This window comes from Sus scrofa, chromosome 2 (genome assembly GCF_054392235.1).
Source record: "Sus scrofa isolate SSC_HxYL_T2T_F1_AM1 chromosome 2, Sscrofa_HxYL_maternal_Yorkshire_Landrace_v2.0, whole genome shotgun sequence".
NCBI lineage: Eukaryota > Metazoa > Chordata > Mammalia > Artiodactyla > Suidae > Sus > Sus scrofa.
The window spans coordinates 144,420,981-144,438,595 of record NC_139384.1 but is presented as its reverse complement, the minus strand read 5'-3'; the positions used below and the strand labels follow the sequence as shown (position 1 = coordinate 144,438,595).

General features: G+C 38.2%; 1 protein-coding gene across 18 annotated transcripts in view; it reads left to right on the top strand.

Moving 5' to 3' along the window:
• Positions 1-17,615, top strand: part of RAPGEF6 (Rap guanine nucleotide exchange factor 6) — a 244,827-nt gene that overhangs the window by 30,984 nt on the left and 196,228 nt on the right. For 14 of the 18 annotated variants that reach the window (XR_014838754.1, XR_014838756.1, XR_014838755.1 and 11 more), the window contains exons 3-4: positions 368-424; positions 14,226-14,309. Coding sequence is in view for 14 of the 18 variants with exons in the window: in XM_021085411.2 (XP_020941070.2) it covers positions 368-424; positions 14,226-14,309 (141 nt within the window). In the remaining 4 variants the exon portion in view is untranslated. Of the gene's footprint in view, positions 1-367; positions 425-4,827; positions 5,023-14,225; positions 14,310-17,615 lie in introns of those variants that run through there. The other 4 variants (XM_085014488.1, XM_085014498.1, XM_085014487.1 and 1 more) reach the window with 3 other exon arrangements.

Here is a 17,615-nt window from a genome sequence, read left to right as displayed (position 1 = left end):
TTTGTCTTTTTGCTATTTCTTGGGCCGCTCCCATGGCATATGGAGGTTCCCAGGCTAGGGGTCAAATCGGAGCTGTAGCTGCCGGCCTCTGCCAGAGCCACAGCAACGCAGGATCCAAGCCATGTCTGTGACTTACACCACAGCTCACGGCAACGCCGGGTCGTTAACCCACTGAGCAAGGGCAGGGACCGAACCCGCAACCTCATGGTTCCTAGTCGGATTCGCTAACCACTGAGCCATGACAGGAACTCCTCTAGTGAAAATTTAGCGGTAGATCTGATCATTTACTGTTACATTAATTATAGCAATTTTTGGAAGAATTTAAGGTAGAATAATTTTTACTGTTTTTTACTTTTAAAAATAATAGATTAATGTCTGCAAGAGCACGCTATGAGAGATACAGTGGCAATCAAGTTCTTTTTTGGTAAGTATTTCCATGATTAGCTTAAATTGTTTAAAGTTTGGCCTTTGTAGCATTTGATTCTGGAACAGTTTCTGTAGAGGAGAGTGAAAGATATTCATAAACTGTGAAATCTGCTTTGAGCTTACAGAAGGTTTGTAGTGCAATGAAGTTTAGTAAATGTTTGCACCTGTGTAATGGCTATACAGTGAATATTGGAAACATATCTGCTTTTCAGAAGGCTCTAGTCGGCTCTCTTGAAAAGGTAATTTAGTTTTGATGTCTGTCACCATGGATTAATTTTGTTTCTTTTGGCATTTTACATAGATAAAAGATTTTCGGTCATCCTTCCCCCCCCACACACACATATGTCTGAGTTTTTTTATGTTTTTTGCATTCATTCTTTTTCACTGCTTTACAGTATACAATTATGTGAAAATAACAACTTGTTTATCCTTTACACCATTAATAGATATTTGGTTGTTTAATAGTAAGTTTCTGTGAATATTTTATTCATGTCTAATTTGTGCAGTCCTCTTGGGAATATTCTTAGGAGTAAAAGTATTGGAAATGCATGTGCTCAAATTTAGGAGATTCTAACATTAGAATCTAAAATATGTATTTCATTTTATCTAATTATGATTTCATTTTGTTTTTTCTTATGATTTTAATGTTTTTATAAGCAATTTGGATTGCTCTTTTATGAGATCATGATTCAAGTTTTTGACCATTTTAAAATTAAACTGTTTGTCTTAGTTCTTTTGATTTGTAGAATTTTTTTTATGAATTCTCTATGCATGTCTTTTGTTGGATACATGATTTGCAAATTTCTTCCACTGTGTAGCTTGCTTTTTGCTCTGTTAACGGCATGTTTTTGAAGAAGAGAAATTCCTAACTTGCTCAGTTTTTTTCCCTTGTGATTAGTGCTTCTCATGTCGTGTTTGAAAAAGCAAAACCTTTCCCTCCCTCAAGATTATGAAGATTGTCTTCTCTGCTTTTATTCCAGAAATTTTGGCAGCAGTGACTTCTTTTATTATATAGATAGAACCGGTATAGAAGAATGGTGTTAATTTCATTGTTTTATTGGACATTGCATTTATCACTATTTCTATAGTATTAACTGGATTCATAGGGATTTTAATGGCTTTGTTCATTTGTTGATTCATTCACTTATTATTAAATCTTTGCTATATGTTATGCTTAGCCTGGCATAGAATGGTGGGAAGACATAGGATTTGTCCTTGTGAGTGTATTTTGTAGTGGAAAGAAAGTTAATTAAAATTGCTATGCACATTTAAGTTCTGTCAAGGAAAAATATAGATCAGTGGAACAGAATTGAAAACTCGGAAATAAACCTCTATGTTTATAAACAGTTTCTGGGTTTTTAAAAATGGCCTTGTAGCTATGTAACTAAGATAGGGCCACCATGTGGGTATAACACAACTGAGTATTAAAAAGGAACCACCAGTGGACAGTTTATCTTTGAGGAAGGTTTAAAGCCTTTCAATGGAGAAAGCATAGTTTTGTCAACAAGTGTTGCTGGGTTAATTAGAGCATTTACGTGCAAAAAGTTTAATTTAGATCTTTATCTTACACAATACAGCAAAATTACTGAGGTATCACTTTATACTCATTAGGACAGCTCTTGTAGGAGTGAGAAATAGGTAGAAAGGATCAACTGTATGGCGATGGATGGAAACTAAATTTTTAATGGGGAGTATGCTATAGAGTATACAGAAGTAGAAATGTACACATGAAAGCTATAATGTTATCAACCGATGTTGCTTTAATTAAAAAATAAATTGAGAAAGCTACAGTCAAAAAGGTAGACAGTAACAGGTGTTAGGATATGGTGACATCTGGAATTCTCATGTATTTGTGCTGAAGATGTTAAACAACATACGTAGCCACTTTAGGAAACAATTTGACAGTTCCTTTAAATTTTATTGTATGACCCAGTAATTCCACTTTTACATGTTTACCCGAAAGACATGAAAACATGTGCGTACAGAGACTATATACAAATGTTCTTAGTAGCATACTATTCCTACCAGCTTAAAACCAGGAATGGTTAAAATATCCAGTGAATGGATAGATAAAATGCCCTTTATCGGTACAGTGGAATACTTTTTGGCAGTACAAGGAAAAAGGTACTGATAACACAATACAACATGGATTCAACTAAATAAAATACATTATATTAAGTATACTAAGTGGAAGGAACAAGAAAGACACATCACATATCATATGGTTCTGTTTATATGACCTATCCAAGACAAACCTATAGAGATTGAGCAATTTATTGTTTACTTGGAGCAGGGATTGACTGTTAAACAAGGCAGAAGAGATTTCTTTGTGGTAGTTTGCATAGTTCTTTTAAATTTCATGAAAATCATTGAATTGTGCACTTAAAATGGGCTGATTTGTAGTATGTAGAGTACCACTTAGTTAATAAGAATTTTAAAGATTGTTATTAAGAGTAGGAGATAAGATTGTGTAGAAGGACTTGAGCTCACCTCCTTTCATAAAAATGCCAAAATCACTACAGATTGCTGAATAACCATTGACAAAAAAGTCTGGAATCTACCAAGAGAGATATTCTACACCCAAAGACAAAGAAAGCACAAGAGGGTAGGAGGGCTGCTTTTTCGATATAATCAAATCTTGTACCTGCAGGGTAGGTGATCTGCAAACGGGGAAATAATTTTATCATAGAAGTTCTCTCATAGGATTAAGTATTCCGAGCCCCATGTCAGGCTCCCCAACCCAGGATTCTGACATTAGGTGGAGGAACCTCCAGAGCCTTTGGCTTTGAAGGTTGATGGTGGTTGAGTGCAAAAGTACCACAGGACTAGAGGAAAGAGAGACTCAGTCTTGAAGGGCACTTAAGATGTCACATGCATTAGGACCCAGGGCAAAGCAGTGACTCCATAGCATCCTGGGCTAGACCTACCTATAGGACTTGGTGTGTCTCTTGGAGAGGCAGGAGTTGACTGTGGTTTACTCTGGGGGAAGGGAATATTGATTGGCTTGATCTCTCCCTGAGGTTACCATTTTGGCTCCAAGACCTGCCGTCACCCAGCAGCCTCCAGGCTCCAGTGGTAGGAAGCCTCATGCCAAAGAACCAACAGCAGAAAGGCTGCCTAAAGTTGTCCTGAGCCCACAGCCACCTCTAAACACACCCTCTACCCACCAGAAGGATAAGACACGCCCCACCCATCAGTGAGCAGGCATCAGTCCCTCTTCTAGGAAGTCAACACAAGCCCTGGACCAACCACAGCCACCAGGGACACACACTTAGAGGCAAGAGGGACTACAATCCTCCACCCTGCTGAATGTGCTTAGTGACCTCATACACAGAAAGAGAAAATGACACTACAGAGAAGTATGTCCCAGACAAAGGAACAAAATAAAAACCTCAGAACAACTAAGTGAATTGGTGATAGGCAGTGTATGTGAAAAAGAATACAGAGTGGTGATAGTAAAACTGATACAAGATAACAGAAAAAGAATGGAGGCAAAGATTGAGAAGATACAATAAATGTTTCAAAAAGAGCTAGAAGATTTAAAAAACAGATGAACAATACAATAACTGAAATGAAAAATGTGCCAGAAGGAATCAGTAGCAACACATGTGAGACAGAGGAACAAATAAGCAGAAAGACACATTGGTGGAAATCACCACCATGGAACAGAATAAAAAAAAAAATAATTAAATGAAGGTAGTCTAGCGACCTCTCAGACATTAAACCCAAGAATATTCACATTATATGGGTCCCAGAAGGTGAAGAGAGAGAAAGGTCCTGTGAAGAGATAATAACCAGAAATTTCTCTAACATGTGAAAGGAAATGTTCACTCAAGTCCAGGAAGCACAGAGTCCTATAGAGCTTAATCCCAAGGGGGAACTGAGACATATTAATCAAATTGACCCAAATTAAAGACAAAGAGAAAAACATTAAAACAGCAAGGGAAAAGCAGCAAATAACATACCAGGGATTACCCATAAGTTAATCAGCTGATTTTTCAGCAGAAACTCTGCAGGTCAGAAGGGAGTGACATGATATTTTTAAATTGATGAAAGGGAAAAATCTACAGCCAACAGTACTCTACTCAGCAAGGCTCTTGTTCAGACTTGGTGGAGAAATCAAACGTTTTACAGACAAGCAGAAGCTAGTAGAGTTCAACAGCACCAAACCAGCTTTACAGAAAATGCTAAAGGAGCTTTTTAGCACACAACTAGAAACAAAAAAAAAATACAAATGGGGAAGCTCACTGGTAAAGGCAAAAACGTACAGTAAAGGTGGGAAATCATCCACATACAAATTTGATATCAAAACCAGCAGTCCTGAGAAGAGGACGGTACAGATGCAGGATATTGGAAATGCATTTGAAGTTGAAACCAGCATCTTTTTTTTTTTTTTTTTAGGGATACACTCGTGTCATATGGACGTTCCCAGACTAGGGGTCAAATTGGAGCTGTAGCTGCTGGCCTATGTCAGAGCCACACAACGCAGGATCCAAGCTGTGCCTTTGACCTACATCACAGCTCACAGCAACGCTGGATCCCAACCCACTGAACAAGGCCAGGGATTGAGCCCACGTCCTCATGGATCCTAGTCAGGTTCGTTAACTGCTGAGCCATGATGGGAACCCACGACTAGCATCTCAATTTTTTTTTTTTTTTTTTAAGGTTTTGCATCTTTTTCTCTTTATTTTAATTTTTTTAACTTTATCTTGTTTTTATTGCTCAAATGAATTTGTCACATCTGTAGTTGTATAATGATCATAACAATCTGATTTCACAGGATTTCCATCCCAAGCACATCCCCCCACCCCCCAAACTGTCTCCCCCAGAGACCATAAGTTTTTCAGTGTCTGTGAGTCAGCATCTGTTCTGTAAAGAAGTTCCGTCTGTCCTTTTTTCAGATTCCACATGTCAGTGAAAGCATTTGATGTTGGTGTCTCATTGTATGGCTGACTTCACTTAGCATGATAATTTCTAGGTCTATTCATGTTGCTAAGAATGCCGGTATTTCATTCTTTTTAATGGCTGAGTAACATTCCATTGTGTATATGTACCATATCTTCTGGATCCACTCCTCTGTCGATGGACATTTAGGTTGTTTCCCTGTCTTGGCTATTGTAAATAGTGCTGCAGTGAACATCGGAGTACCTGTGTCTTTGCGAGTCGTGGTTTTCTCTGGATAGATGCCCAGGAGTGGGATTGTCGGATCAAATGGTAGTTCTATGTTTAGTTTTCTGAGGACTCTCCATACTGCTTTCCACAGTGGTTGCACCAATTTACAACCCCACCAACGGTGTACTAGGGTTCCTTTTTCTCCACACCCTCTCCAGCACTTATTGTTTGTAGGCTTTTAGATGATGGCCATTCTGGCTGGTGTAAGGTGGTACCTCAGAGTGGTTTTGATGTGTTGAACATCTTTTCATGTGTTTCTCGGCCGTTTGTATGTCTTTGGAGAACTGTCTGTTTAGATCTCCTGCCCATTTTTTGATGGGGCTGTTTGTTTTTTTCTTTTTTTTTTTTTTTTGGTATGGAGCTGCAGAAGACGTTTATAAATTTTGGAGATGAATCCCTTGTCAGTTGCTTCACTTGCAAATATGTTCTGCCATTCTGTGGGTTGTCTTTTTGTTTTGTTTAGGGTTTCCTTTGCTGTCAAACTTCAAATCAAACTTTGAAGTTTGATTCGGTCCCATTTATTTTTGTTTTTATTGTCAGTACTCTAAGAGGTGTACTCATTACTCATTTTTGATTTAAAAAAACAAACAACCAAACAAAAACAAAAAACCCCAACTCTCCAGATAGTGGGAATACAGGAAGCCTACCTCAACAGTATAAAGACCACTTACGACGAACCCACAGCCAACAGCCAATGGGGAAAACACGAAGGCATTTCCTCTAAGATCAGGAGCAAGATAAGGATTCCACTCTCACGACATTTATTCAACCTAGTTTTGGGAATTCTAGCCATGGCAATCAGAGAAGAAAAAGAGAGATCCAGAGAAGATGGAGGAGTAGTAGGCTGTTAGGCTCAGCTACTCCCACAAATATATTGAGACTTCCTGTACACAGGGAATGATTTATACAGAAAATCTGTTGAATGCTGGCCAAAGACCTCAGGATCCTTATAGAGCAAGAAAATCTTCACAAAACTGGGTAGGACAAAAGAAAGAAGAAAAGGGAAAAAATGAGAAAGGAAGCAGGGTGGGACCTGCACTTGGAACAAGCTGGAAGGAGGAAAAGCCCTTGAAACCTTGTAAGTACCCCCTCACCTTGCACCCAGTGACGTGATCAGCCAGGACAGACAAGAAACTATAGAGAACGCAGCAATCTGATTGAAGCAGTTAAAACGGAAACAGTCTTCCATGAACTGTCAGTACAACTCCCCTGCACTTCCCAACTGTATGCTGGTATGATCAGAGCCAGAACTGAAACTCTGGCTTTGGAGAGCAGACTCAGAGATCTGGGGCTGGCCACATGGGGGAAAAACTCGGGTTGGCCATGCGGAAACAGCATAGAAGAACTAGAGTCCAGGGCAGTCACATTTGAGGGTGTAAAGTGAGGAAACCTGGAGAGGCTTGGAGACCAGGTGCTATTGTTTGGGGGTGCTAGAGGGCAGGGGCAGGATCTTACCACTGCAGCCTTGTTCCCTTTGCATGCTGTCCAGCTGCAGGACACTGCCAGTTTCAGCTCCAGGAGCCACCTGGGAGAAGCCCCTGCCCTTAGAGATACAGAGAAGGTGGAGCTGGTGGAGTGACCACAGGAACAGCGCAAGCAGTACACATTCCTCGGCCAGCCACAGGAGCGGGGAGCAGCTCAGTGGGCAGGCTGAGTGACTGTGGGAACATCGCAAGCTTCACTACTGCAGAGAGCATTCAAACCAGCAGCCCAGCAGGGGACTGAAGAAGTGGCTCAATTCCCATGACCAGCAGCAGGAACAGAACAATCAGTGCATATAACCTGGCTGGCCATGAGAGCCCCAAGTAGCCCAGTGGGTGGGCAGATTGAGCTTGGGAATAGTGCCAATGGTGCCTCCTTCCATGGCTACAGAGAGCAGTCCTGAGAGCACCCACAGCAAAGGGAGGGACTGTAGGAGCAGCTTCTGACATTGCCAGCTACAGGATACAGTCCTGAGAGCTTCCTGGTAGTGAGAGGGGTTACAGGAGCCCTTGCTGCCCCCCACCCAAGAGCAGTCCTGTGAACTGTGAATCGCTGCCACCTCCCTCATGGACCCTATCCTACCTGGCTCCAGGAGAGGTAGCATGATACTGCTGCTCCTATCGACATGGCTCTGGATACACATGAACCACTACTATCCCTGAGAACTCTAGAACTGGGCAGCAACTGCTGCACCTACGTATGTGCTGTCAAGAGGATCTTAAACATAGAAAGTTAGACAATATGAAATGACAAAAAAAAAAAAATAGCTTTCTGACAAAGGAACAAGAAAAAAACACGCAAAAATAACTAAATGAACAGGAGATAGACAATTTACCTGAAAAAGAATTCAGAGTGATAAATTCAGAAAGGTGATCCAGGATATCTGAAAAAGAATGCAGACAGAGATTAAGAAATTACAAAAATTGTTGAAGAGGTAGAAGATTTCAGAACAAGCAAACTAAGATGAACAGCACAATGTTTGCAATGAAAAATGCACTGGAAGGAATCAATAGCAGAATAACAGAAGAATGAATAAGTGAAGTGGAAAACACAGTGGTGGAAATCCCTGGCAAACAAAAGAATAAAGAAAAAAGAATGAAAAGAACTGAGGAGAGTCTAAGCAACCTCTGTGACAATCTTAACTGTACATTCACATCATATGGGTTCCAGGAGGAGAAGAGAGAAAATATATGGAGAGATTATAACTGAATACTTCCCTAATATGGGAAAAGAAACACTCAGGTTGAGAAAGCACAGAGAATCCCATACCCAAGGAGAAACACAGACACATACTAATCAAACTGACAAAAATTCAGTGCAAAGAAGAAAATACTAAAAACCACAAGGGAAAAGCAACAAATAATGTACAAGGGAACCCTCATAAGGATAACACCTGATTTTTCAGCAGAAACTGCAAGCTAGAAGGGAGTGGCGAGATATATTTAAGGTGATGATGGGGAGAAACCTAGAACCAAGAATACTCTATCCAACAAAACTCATTTATATTTGACAGAGAGCGATCAAGAGCATTTCAAACAAAAGCTAAGAAAATTCAGCATCTCCAAACCAGCTCTACAAATACAAAGTGAACTTATCTAGACACAAAAGAAAAGACCACAATTATAAACAAGAAAAGTACAAATGAGGGAGTTCCTATTGTGGCACAGTAGGATTGGCAGCATCTTGGGATCAGTAGGACATAGGTTTGATTCCTGGCCCTGCACAGTGGTTTAAGGATCTAGCGTTGCCACAGCTGTTGGCTTTGGTCGCAGCTATGGCTTGGATTGGATCCCTGGCCTGGGAATGCCATATGCCACAGGCCAGCCAAAAGTGAAAAAAAAAAAAAATTACAAATGAGAAAGCTCACTGGTAAAGGCAGAGATAATATAAAAATAGGAAATCACCCATTGATATATATATCAAAACTTGGTAAGCATGCGAAGTGGAGTGGACAAATGCAGAACATTGAAAATGCTTTTGGGAGTTCCCATCATGGCACAGTGGAAATGAATCCAACTAGGAACCGTGAGGTTGCGGGTTCAATCCCTGGCCTCACTTAGTGGGTTAAGGATCTGGTGGTGTTGTGAGCTGTGGTGTAGGTCACAGAAGTGTCTCAGATCTGATGTGGCTGTGGCTTAGACCAGCAGCTGTAGCTCCGATTGGACCCCTTTCTTGGGAACTTCCGTATGCTGTGGGTGTGGCCCTAAAAAGCAAAAAAAAAACAAACAAAAAAAAAACAAATTAAGAAACCAGGAACCAAAACAATTCTGTACATATGTACATGGTTATATCAAAATTTAATGGGAACCACAGAACAAAACATTACAGTGGACAGACACATAGAAAAAGAAGCAAACTAAATATAGCACTAAAGATAGCAAATCACAAGAGAATAAAACAATAGTGGAAGGGGGAAAAAAGACCTAAAGCAATTAAGAAAATGGCAGTAAGTACATATTTATCCACAATTACATCAAATGTCAGTGGATTAAATGCTCCAACCAAAAGACACAGTTTGGCTGAATGGATACAAAACCAAGACTCTTATGTATGTTGTTTATAAAATACCCATTTCAGACCTAAGGACACATACAGATTGAAAGTAAGGGGATAGAGGAAGGTATTATATGCAGATGGAAATCAGAGTAAAGCTGGAGTAGCAATACCTGAAGAGACAAAGACCTTTACTCTGAAAACTATAAGAAACTGATGAAAGAAATCTAAGATGACACAAACAGGTGGAAAGATATCCCATGTTCTTGGATTGGAAGAATCAATATTGTCAAAATGACTGTACCACCCATGGCAGTTTACAGATTCAGTGCAATCCCTATCAAATTACCAATACCATTTTTCACAGAACTAGAACAAAATATTTTAAAATTTATATGGAAACTCAAAAGACCCCGAATAGCCAAAGCAGTATTGAAAAAGAAAAAGGGAACCAGAGGACTCAGGCTACCTGACATCAGATTATTACTAATAGGCACATGAAAAAAATGCCCAACATCACTAATTATTGGAGAAATGCAAATCAGAACTACAGATACCACCTCACACTGGTCAGAATGGCAATCATTAACAAGTCTACCAAAAACAAATGCTGGTGACAGTGTGGAAAAAAAGAGAACCCTCTTTCACTGTTGGTGGGAATGTAAATTGTTACATCCACTATGGAAAGCAAAATGGAGGTTCCTTAAAAAACTAAATATACAACTACCATATTATCCCGCAGTCCCACTCCTGGGCATATATCTGGACAAAACTGTAATTCAAAAAGATACATGCACCACTATGTTCATGGAAACAACTTCAATTTCCATTGACAGGTGAATAGATTAAGACCGATGTGGTCCTTAGAAAGAACAAAATGTTGACATTTGCAGCCACATGGGTGCAACTAGAGATTCTCATACTAAGCGAAGTAGGTCAAAAAGAGAAGGACACATAACATATGATATCACTTACTTGTGAAATCTAAAATGTGGCACAAATGAACCTATCTACAGAACAGAAACAGACTCACAGACATGGAGAACAGGCTATGGTTATCGAGGAGAAGGGATTGGGATGGACTGTGAGTTTGGGGTTAGTAAATGCAAACTTACATTTGCAGTAGATAAGCAGTAAGGTCCTACTGTATAGCACAGGACACTATATCCTATCTCTTGTGATAGAACATGATGGAATATAATAGAAAAAGAATGTGTATATGTTATGACTGGCTCAGTATGCTGTGCAGCAGAAATTGACACAATGCTAAATCACCTATACTTTCATAAAAATAAAATTTAAAATAAGAGAAAATGAAGAAGATTCTATCAGGAAACTGTTAGATTTCATGAATGAGTTTGGTAAGGTTGCAGGATACAAAATCTGCTGCATTTCTGTATACTAACAATGAAGATCAGAAAAAGGAATTAAGAGAACAATCCCATTTTTTACCATTCCATTGAAAAGAATTAAATACTTAGGGATAAAGCTACCTAAGGAGGCAAAAGACCCTTAATCTGAAAACTAAGACGCCGATGAAAAAAATTGAAGATTACACAAACAGATATACTGTGTTCTTGGATTGGAGGAATCAGTACTGTCGAAATGACTACTAACCAGGGCAATCTGCAGATTCAGTGCAGTACCTATCAAATTACCAATGGCATTTTTCGCAGAACTAGTACAAAAAATTGTTTAAATTTGGAAACACAAATTACTTTGAGTTGTGGAAGCAATCTTGAGAGAGAAAGATGGAGCTAGAGTAGAGTAACTGGGCTCTCTGACTTCAGGCTGTACTACAAAGCTATAGTAATCACCACAGTATGATACACAAAAAATGGAAATACAGATCAGTGGAACAGGGTAGCAAAGCCCAGAAAGAAACCCAGATCCCTATGGTCAATTAGTCTATAGCAGAGGATTCAAGAATATACAATGGAGAAAAGACGATCTCTTCAATAAGTGGTGCTGGGAAAACTGTACAGCAACATGCATAAGAATGAAATTAGAACATTTTCTAACACCGTACACATAGTTAAAATCCATTAAAGACCTCAGTGTAAGCCTGGATGCTATAAATAACTCTTAGAGAAAAACTTGGCTAGGAAGTTCCCATCGTGGTGCAGCATTTGATCCCTGGCCTTGCAGTGGGTTAAAGATCTGGCATTGCTGTGAGCTGTGGTGTGGGTCACAGATGCAGCTCAGATCTGGCGCTGCTTTGGCTGTGGTGTAGGCTGGCAGCTACAGCTCTGATTCAATCCCTAGCCTGGGAATCTCCATATTGCCGCAAGTGCAGCCCTTTAAAAAAAAATTTTTTTTTGAAAAAGAATGGATATATGTATATAACAATCACTTTGCTGTACATCTGAAATCAACACAATATTGTAAGTCAACTTTAAAGTAAAATTTATATTTTATAAAATCAGTATTAAGAGTTATACAAATGTTCTTCAGCAAATGTTGGGAAAACTGGACAGCTGCATGTAATTCAGTGAATCTAGAACACATCCTCACACCATGTACAAAAATAAACTCAAAATGGCTTAAAGACTTAAATATAAGAACCATAAAACTCCTAGAAGAGAACATAGGCAAAACATTCTGACATCAAGTCTACAAATGTTTTCATAAGTCAGTGTCCCAAGGCAATAGAAATGAAAACAAAAATAAACCAATGTGACTTAATCAAACTTCCAAGCTCTTGCACAGTGGAGGAAACCGTAAAAAAAAAAATCCCCAAAGATAACCTATGAAATAGTAGAAAATAGTTGCAAACATAGAACTAACTGGGCTTAATCTCCAAAATATACAAACAACCCAATTGAAAAATGTGCAGAGGACGTGGATAGATATTTCTCCAAGGTAGACATAGGGATGGCCAACAGACACATCAGAAAATACTCAACATCATTAATTATTAGAGAAATGCAAGTCAAAACTACAATGAGGTGCCACCTCACACCAGTCAGAATTGCTGTCATTAACAAGCCAACAAATAACAGCTATGTCTAATCACTTGTGATGGAATATGATGAAAGATAATATGAGAAAAAGAATGTATATATATATAAAACTGGGTAACTTTGCTGTACAACGGAAATTCACAGAACATTGTGAATCAAGTATAATAAATTCTGGAGAGCCTGGTAGAAGTCACCTTAAGAGGTTTTGGTCGTTATTTTAGAAGCTTGTGAAGCCTTTGAAGGAGTAAGATCTGACAAGATTAGTTTACCACTTCTCTCTAGACTAGATTATTCTTAGGTTAATTTTTTTTTGCAAAGAGAAAAGAGCATGGACCCAAGTTAAAAACTTTGACTTTCCTTGTGTTTACTAGTTAGATGCATTGCCAAACTGGTCTGAGTGTGGAATTCTCTACAAGGTCTGAACAGTTTCTGATTCATGAGCTGGTATGGCTCTCTTGTTGGTAGGAGTGAACTTCGGATTTTTCCTGCTTGTATAGTAGATTTACTGACAACTTTACTTCAGCCAAGTGAGATAAAAATTGGAGGCTTGTGGTAGCATCCAACCATAACTTTGTTCTGTCTTAATTTGTGCAAAATTTTCTTTTACTGGTTTTATTCCTTCTTGATTTTACAAAACTTGTATTTTAAAAGAGTTAGAAAGTTGGAATTTCCAAACAAAGACCCTTAAGTAGGAAATTTGCTGCCATCTATATCTTCCTTCAGTGAAGATTGAAGGGGTGGATAAAAAGAACTTTAAAGTATGTACCTGAAAGTTGATAATTTTTCCTTCAGAAGTTTTATCCTGGGTGCTGTGGAATGATTTGGAGACTTGGATTTCTGGACAGAGGATGCTACTGTTCATTGTGAACAAAGGATAGTAGGAAAAGTCAAGTTTGAAAGTAATGATAGGTAGATTTTGAACATGTTGAGATTTACACAAGCTGACATGTCAAGTAGATAGCCAGAAAGATTTATAGTTCTCCAGTATAGAGGAAACATTTGTTTTCTTAATTTAGAATTGTCTACATATTGGAATTAATTGAAGTTTTTGATAACAGTAAATAAAAATATTTGAGAGGGGCAAGGGGTGACATAAAAGATTAAATTATAAACTAACATTTGGCAAGATTCTGGTTTTCCATTGGCGATTTAACTGAACTGAAAATGATGAACTTAAGTCATCTGATTGTCTTATCTTTCAAAGACGTAAAATGAAAGATGGTTTAGACATTTTATTTCTGTCAGAATAAAATTTAAGAAAAATAATCATCAAGATTCAAATTATAGTTGAACGTGAACATAGATCATCGATAAACTTGTGAATTCTAAACAGTATATAAGTATTATTAGAAATTGAATTTTTCATATGCATATGTTGTACAATACTTAAATTAATCTTTATCAAACGTGGTGTTCCAGTACACAGAAAATGAGGATTGTAAATTTAATGATAATTTAGTAAGATTATAAATAAGATTGTAAATTAATAAGATGTATTTCTGAAGCCTATATCTTACTTTAGTGATTGTGTAAGATGTGAAAGTGGTCTGTGAAACCTTAGGCAACAAAGTTTCCAGGGATCGTTAATTTAATGATAGATGATAGTATTAGAATATTTTTCATATTTTGTATTGAGTCCATATACTTGTGAATGTGTGTATTTATTTACTCATCTATTCATTTCAACAGTTCAGAAACTATTGCCAGATGTTGGTATATCCTGCTTTCTGGATCTGTGCTTATGAAAGACTCCATGGTCTTGCCTCCTTGCAGGTACGTTTACCTTTGTTGCTAAGTGTATGTGATAGGAAAAGTTAACATTACAACTGTTTATTTCTCATATTGAATTGTTTTATGTGGGTTTGTATTTTCTCTTAGTAGGTGATATATCTTATAAATGTCTTTGCTTTTTGGTACTGTTGGAAATACTTGACAGGAATCAAGTGATATTTTGCATTTCTGGGGGTATAATCTTTAGTTTACCTCATGGCATTATTGTACGGTTATTTGATCTTTAGTTTATGTAGATTTGAACTCATATATCTCATTATTTTTTGATTCATTGGTATTAGTTATAGGGAGGCAGTGTATTTTAATAGTTAAGAAATTAGTTTGTAGAATAATGCAAACCAGGCTAGTATTTTGATTTTATCCCTTACTAGTTTTATGACTTTGGACAATTTTTAATCTTCTTGAGTGCAAAATGAGGATAATTGTACCTACTACAGTGTCTTAAGAGTATAAGACACTGTTCAGCCTTCTTGATAGAATTCTGTAATAGGTGACACTTTAGAGGCAGACTGTTTGAGTTCATGTCTTTACTACTTTTAGGGCAAATTACTTAATTCCCTTGTGTCTCAGTTTTTTCATTTGTAAAATAAGGACAATAATAGAACCTATTTCATATACCAGTTTGGAGAAATAAATGAGTTAATATACATAACAGATCTTAGGACAGTGCCTGGGTATTATAATTGTTAATTATCACCACCAGAATTATTAAGTGAAAGAAGAATGGTTGGAAAGATGATCAGGTTTGGTGTTCTTAGAGAATTTGATCTCTTAGCAATTCCTAAGATTTTGGGGCTTCAAATTATATATAATTTGGTGACATAAAAAATGCTATTTTTGTTGAGTTTTTCCCAGTAATGTTGAGAAGAGATTTTTAGACTTAAGACTTCTAATTGCAGCTAAATTAATATAGTTGTAAAATTATTAAATTTAAGAATCAAGATACAGTCTACTTGATAGATAGTATGAGACATCTCAGTTTTGATGCCATTTTTAAAGCCATGTCTTTAGTCTTAACACTCTACATCATCAGGTTAAATGGATTCTGTGCTTCTTGACTAGCAGTCTAAAAATACTGTTGACTGTTTTTACAAATAAAATGCATAATAATTCTTTGTTATTGAAGCCTTTAGATTGTTGTTTCTTTCTTGTTTTTCTTTTTTTTTAACCCCCTGTGTTTCTGAAAGTCACTTTAATGATTTATAATCAGTTAGCTCCTGAGACAGAATAAGCTGAGTTGGTACTGACTACAGTTGTATTTTCAGTTATTGGTATTGCTCTTTTGGATATTTCCTCTTTTCTCCTATTGTGAATGGTCAAGAATTTGTTGTAAGGATTTATGTAACCATTAATCAGCCAAAATAATTTATCATTAGTTTTTTTTTTTTGTCTTTTTGTCTTTTGTTGTTGTTGTTGTTGTTGCTATTTCTTGGGCCGCTCCCGCGGCATATGGAGGTACCCAGGCTAGGGGTTGAATCGGAGCTGTAGCCACCGGCCTACACCAGAGCCACAGCAACTCGGGATCCGAGCCGCGCCTGCAACCTACACCACAGCTCACGGCAACGCCGGATCGTTTAACCCACTGAGCAAGGGCAGGGACCAAACCCGCAACCTCATGGTTCCTAGTCAGATTCGTTAACCACTGCGCCACGACGGGAACTCCTTTTATTTCTTTTTTTTTTTTTTTTTGTCTTTTGTCTTTTTTGTTGTACGTGTGATTTTTAAATAAAGTTTAGTTTGCGTTTTTATTAAAACATTGGTTTAGCAGTAAATAAAGACTGTTATCTCCTTGTAAGACACTGACATTGACTGACTTACCTTAGATTGGGATGAATGCTGTCTTTAAAAAAGGCCCTTGTGGAGTTCCCGTCGTGGCGCAGTGGTTAACGAATCTGACTAGGAACCATGAGGTTGCAGGTTCGGTCCCTGCCCTTGCTCAGTGGGTTAAACGATCCGGCGTTGCCGTGAGCTGTGGTGTAGGTTGCAGACGCAGCTCGGATCCCGCGTTGCTGTGGCTCTGGCATAGGCCGGTGGCTACAGCTCCGATTCAACCCCTAGCCTGGGAACCTCCATATGCCGGGGGAGCGGCCCAAGAAATAGCAACAACAACAACAAAACAACAACAACAAAAAAAAGACAAAAGACAAAAAAAAATAAAAATAAAAAAAAATAAAAAATAAAAAAGGCCCTTGTGTGACATGGAAAAAAAACTTTATTGGTGAGGCAATTGTGGAAATGGATTCTGCAGAGAAGCAATATTAGGTAGGCAAAGAAGGAGGGAACAGGCATTTTAGTCAGAATATCTCAAGCACCAGGACATTAATTCATTTAGAAAACATTTTTGGAGTTTCTGCATGTGTCAGGCACACTCCTAGTTGGGAAAGGTTGTCACCTTTCACTAGCACTGAAAATAGCATTGTTCTTTTGCTAAAGACTTAATTTTTAGATTTTTTTTTTTACAAAGTAATATATTTATACTCTTCACAACTCCAAATAGTTTATAACAAGTTGTACTTTAAGAAGTATTATTTCTCCTTTTTTTTTTCTTTTTTTTTCTTTTAATGCTTTTTAGGGCCACACCTGTGGCATATGGAAGTTCCCAGGCTAGGAGTCAAATCAGGGCTTCAGCTGCCAGCCTACACCACAGCCACAGAGACTTGGGTTCTGAGCCACATCTGCAACGTACACAGCAGCTCAGCTCACGGTAGTGCCAGATCCTTAACCCAGGATCTGGGATTAACCTAAGGCCAGGGAATCTAACCTGCATCCTCATGGATACAAGCAGGTTCATGTCTGCTGAGTCACAGTGGGAACTCCTCTTTCCACTCATTATTATCCACACCATTGAACCCATCTGTATAGAAAGCTAACCAATTTTATTAATGTCTTGCATATCTTTCTAGTGTTTTTTAATAGATGTATAGACAAAAGCTTTTTAGGACCACACTTGTGGCATATACAAGTTCCCTGCAAGGGGTTGAATGGGAGCTGTAGCTCCTGGCCTGTACCACAGCGGGAACTCCCCAAAACATAGCGCTTTTCCTGTTTCTGATCTAAATCGGAACACCAGATCATTAATCCACTGAGCAAGGCCAGGGATCGAACCTGCAACCTCACGGTTCCTAGTTGGATTCGTTAACCTCTGAGCCACAATGGGAACTCCAAGTTTTGTTTACTTTTGAACTTAATATGAATGTTATCTTCCATTCTTTTGTATATGCTTTCTTTGGCCTAATACTATGTTTATGAGGTTCATCTATGTTGTTGCATGGAATTAGTTCATTCTCA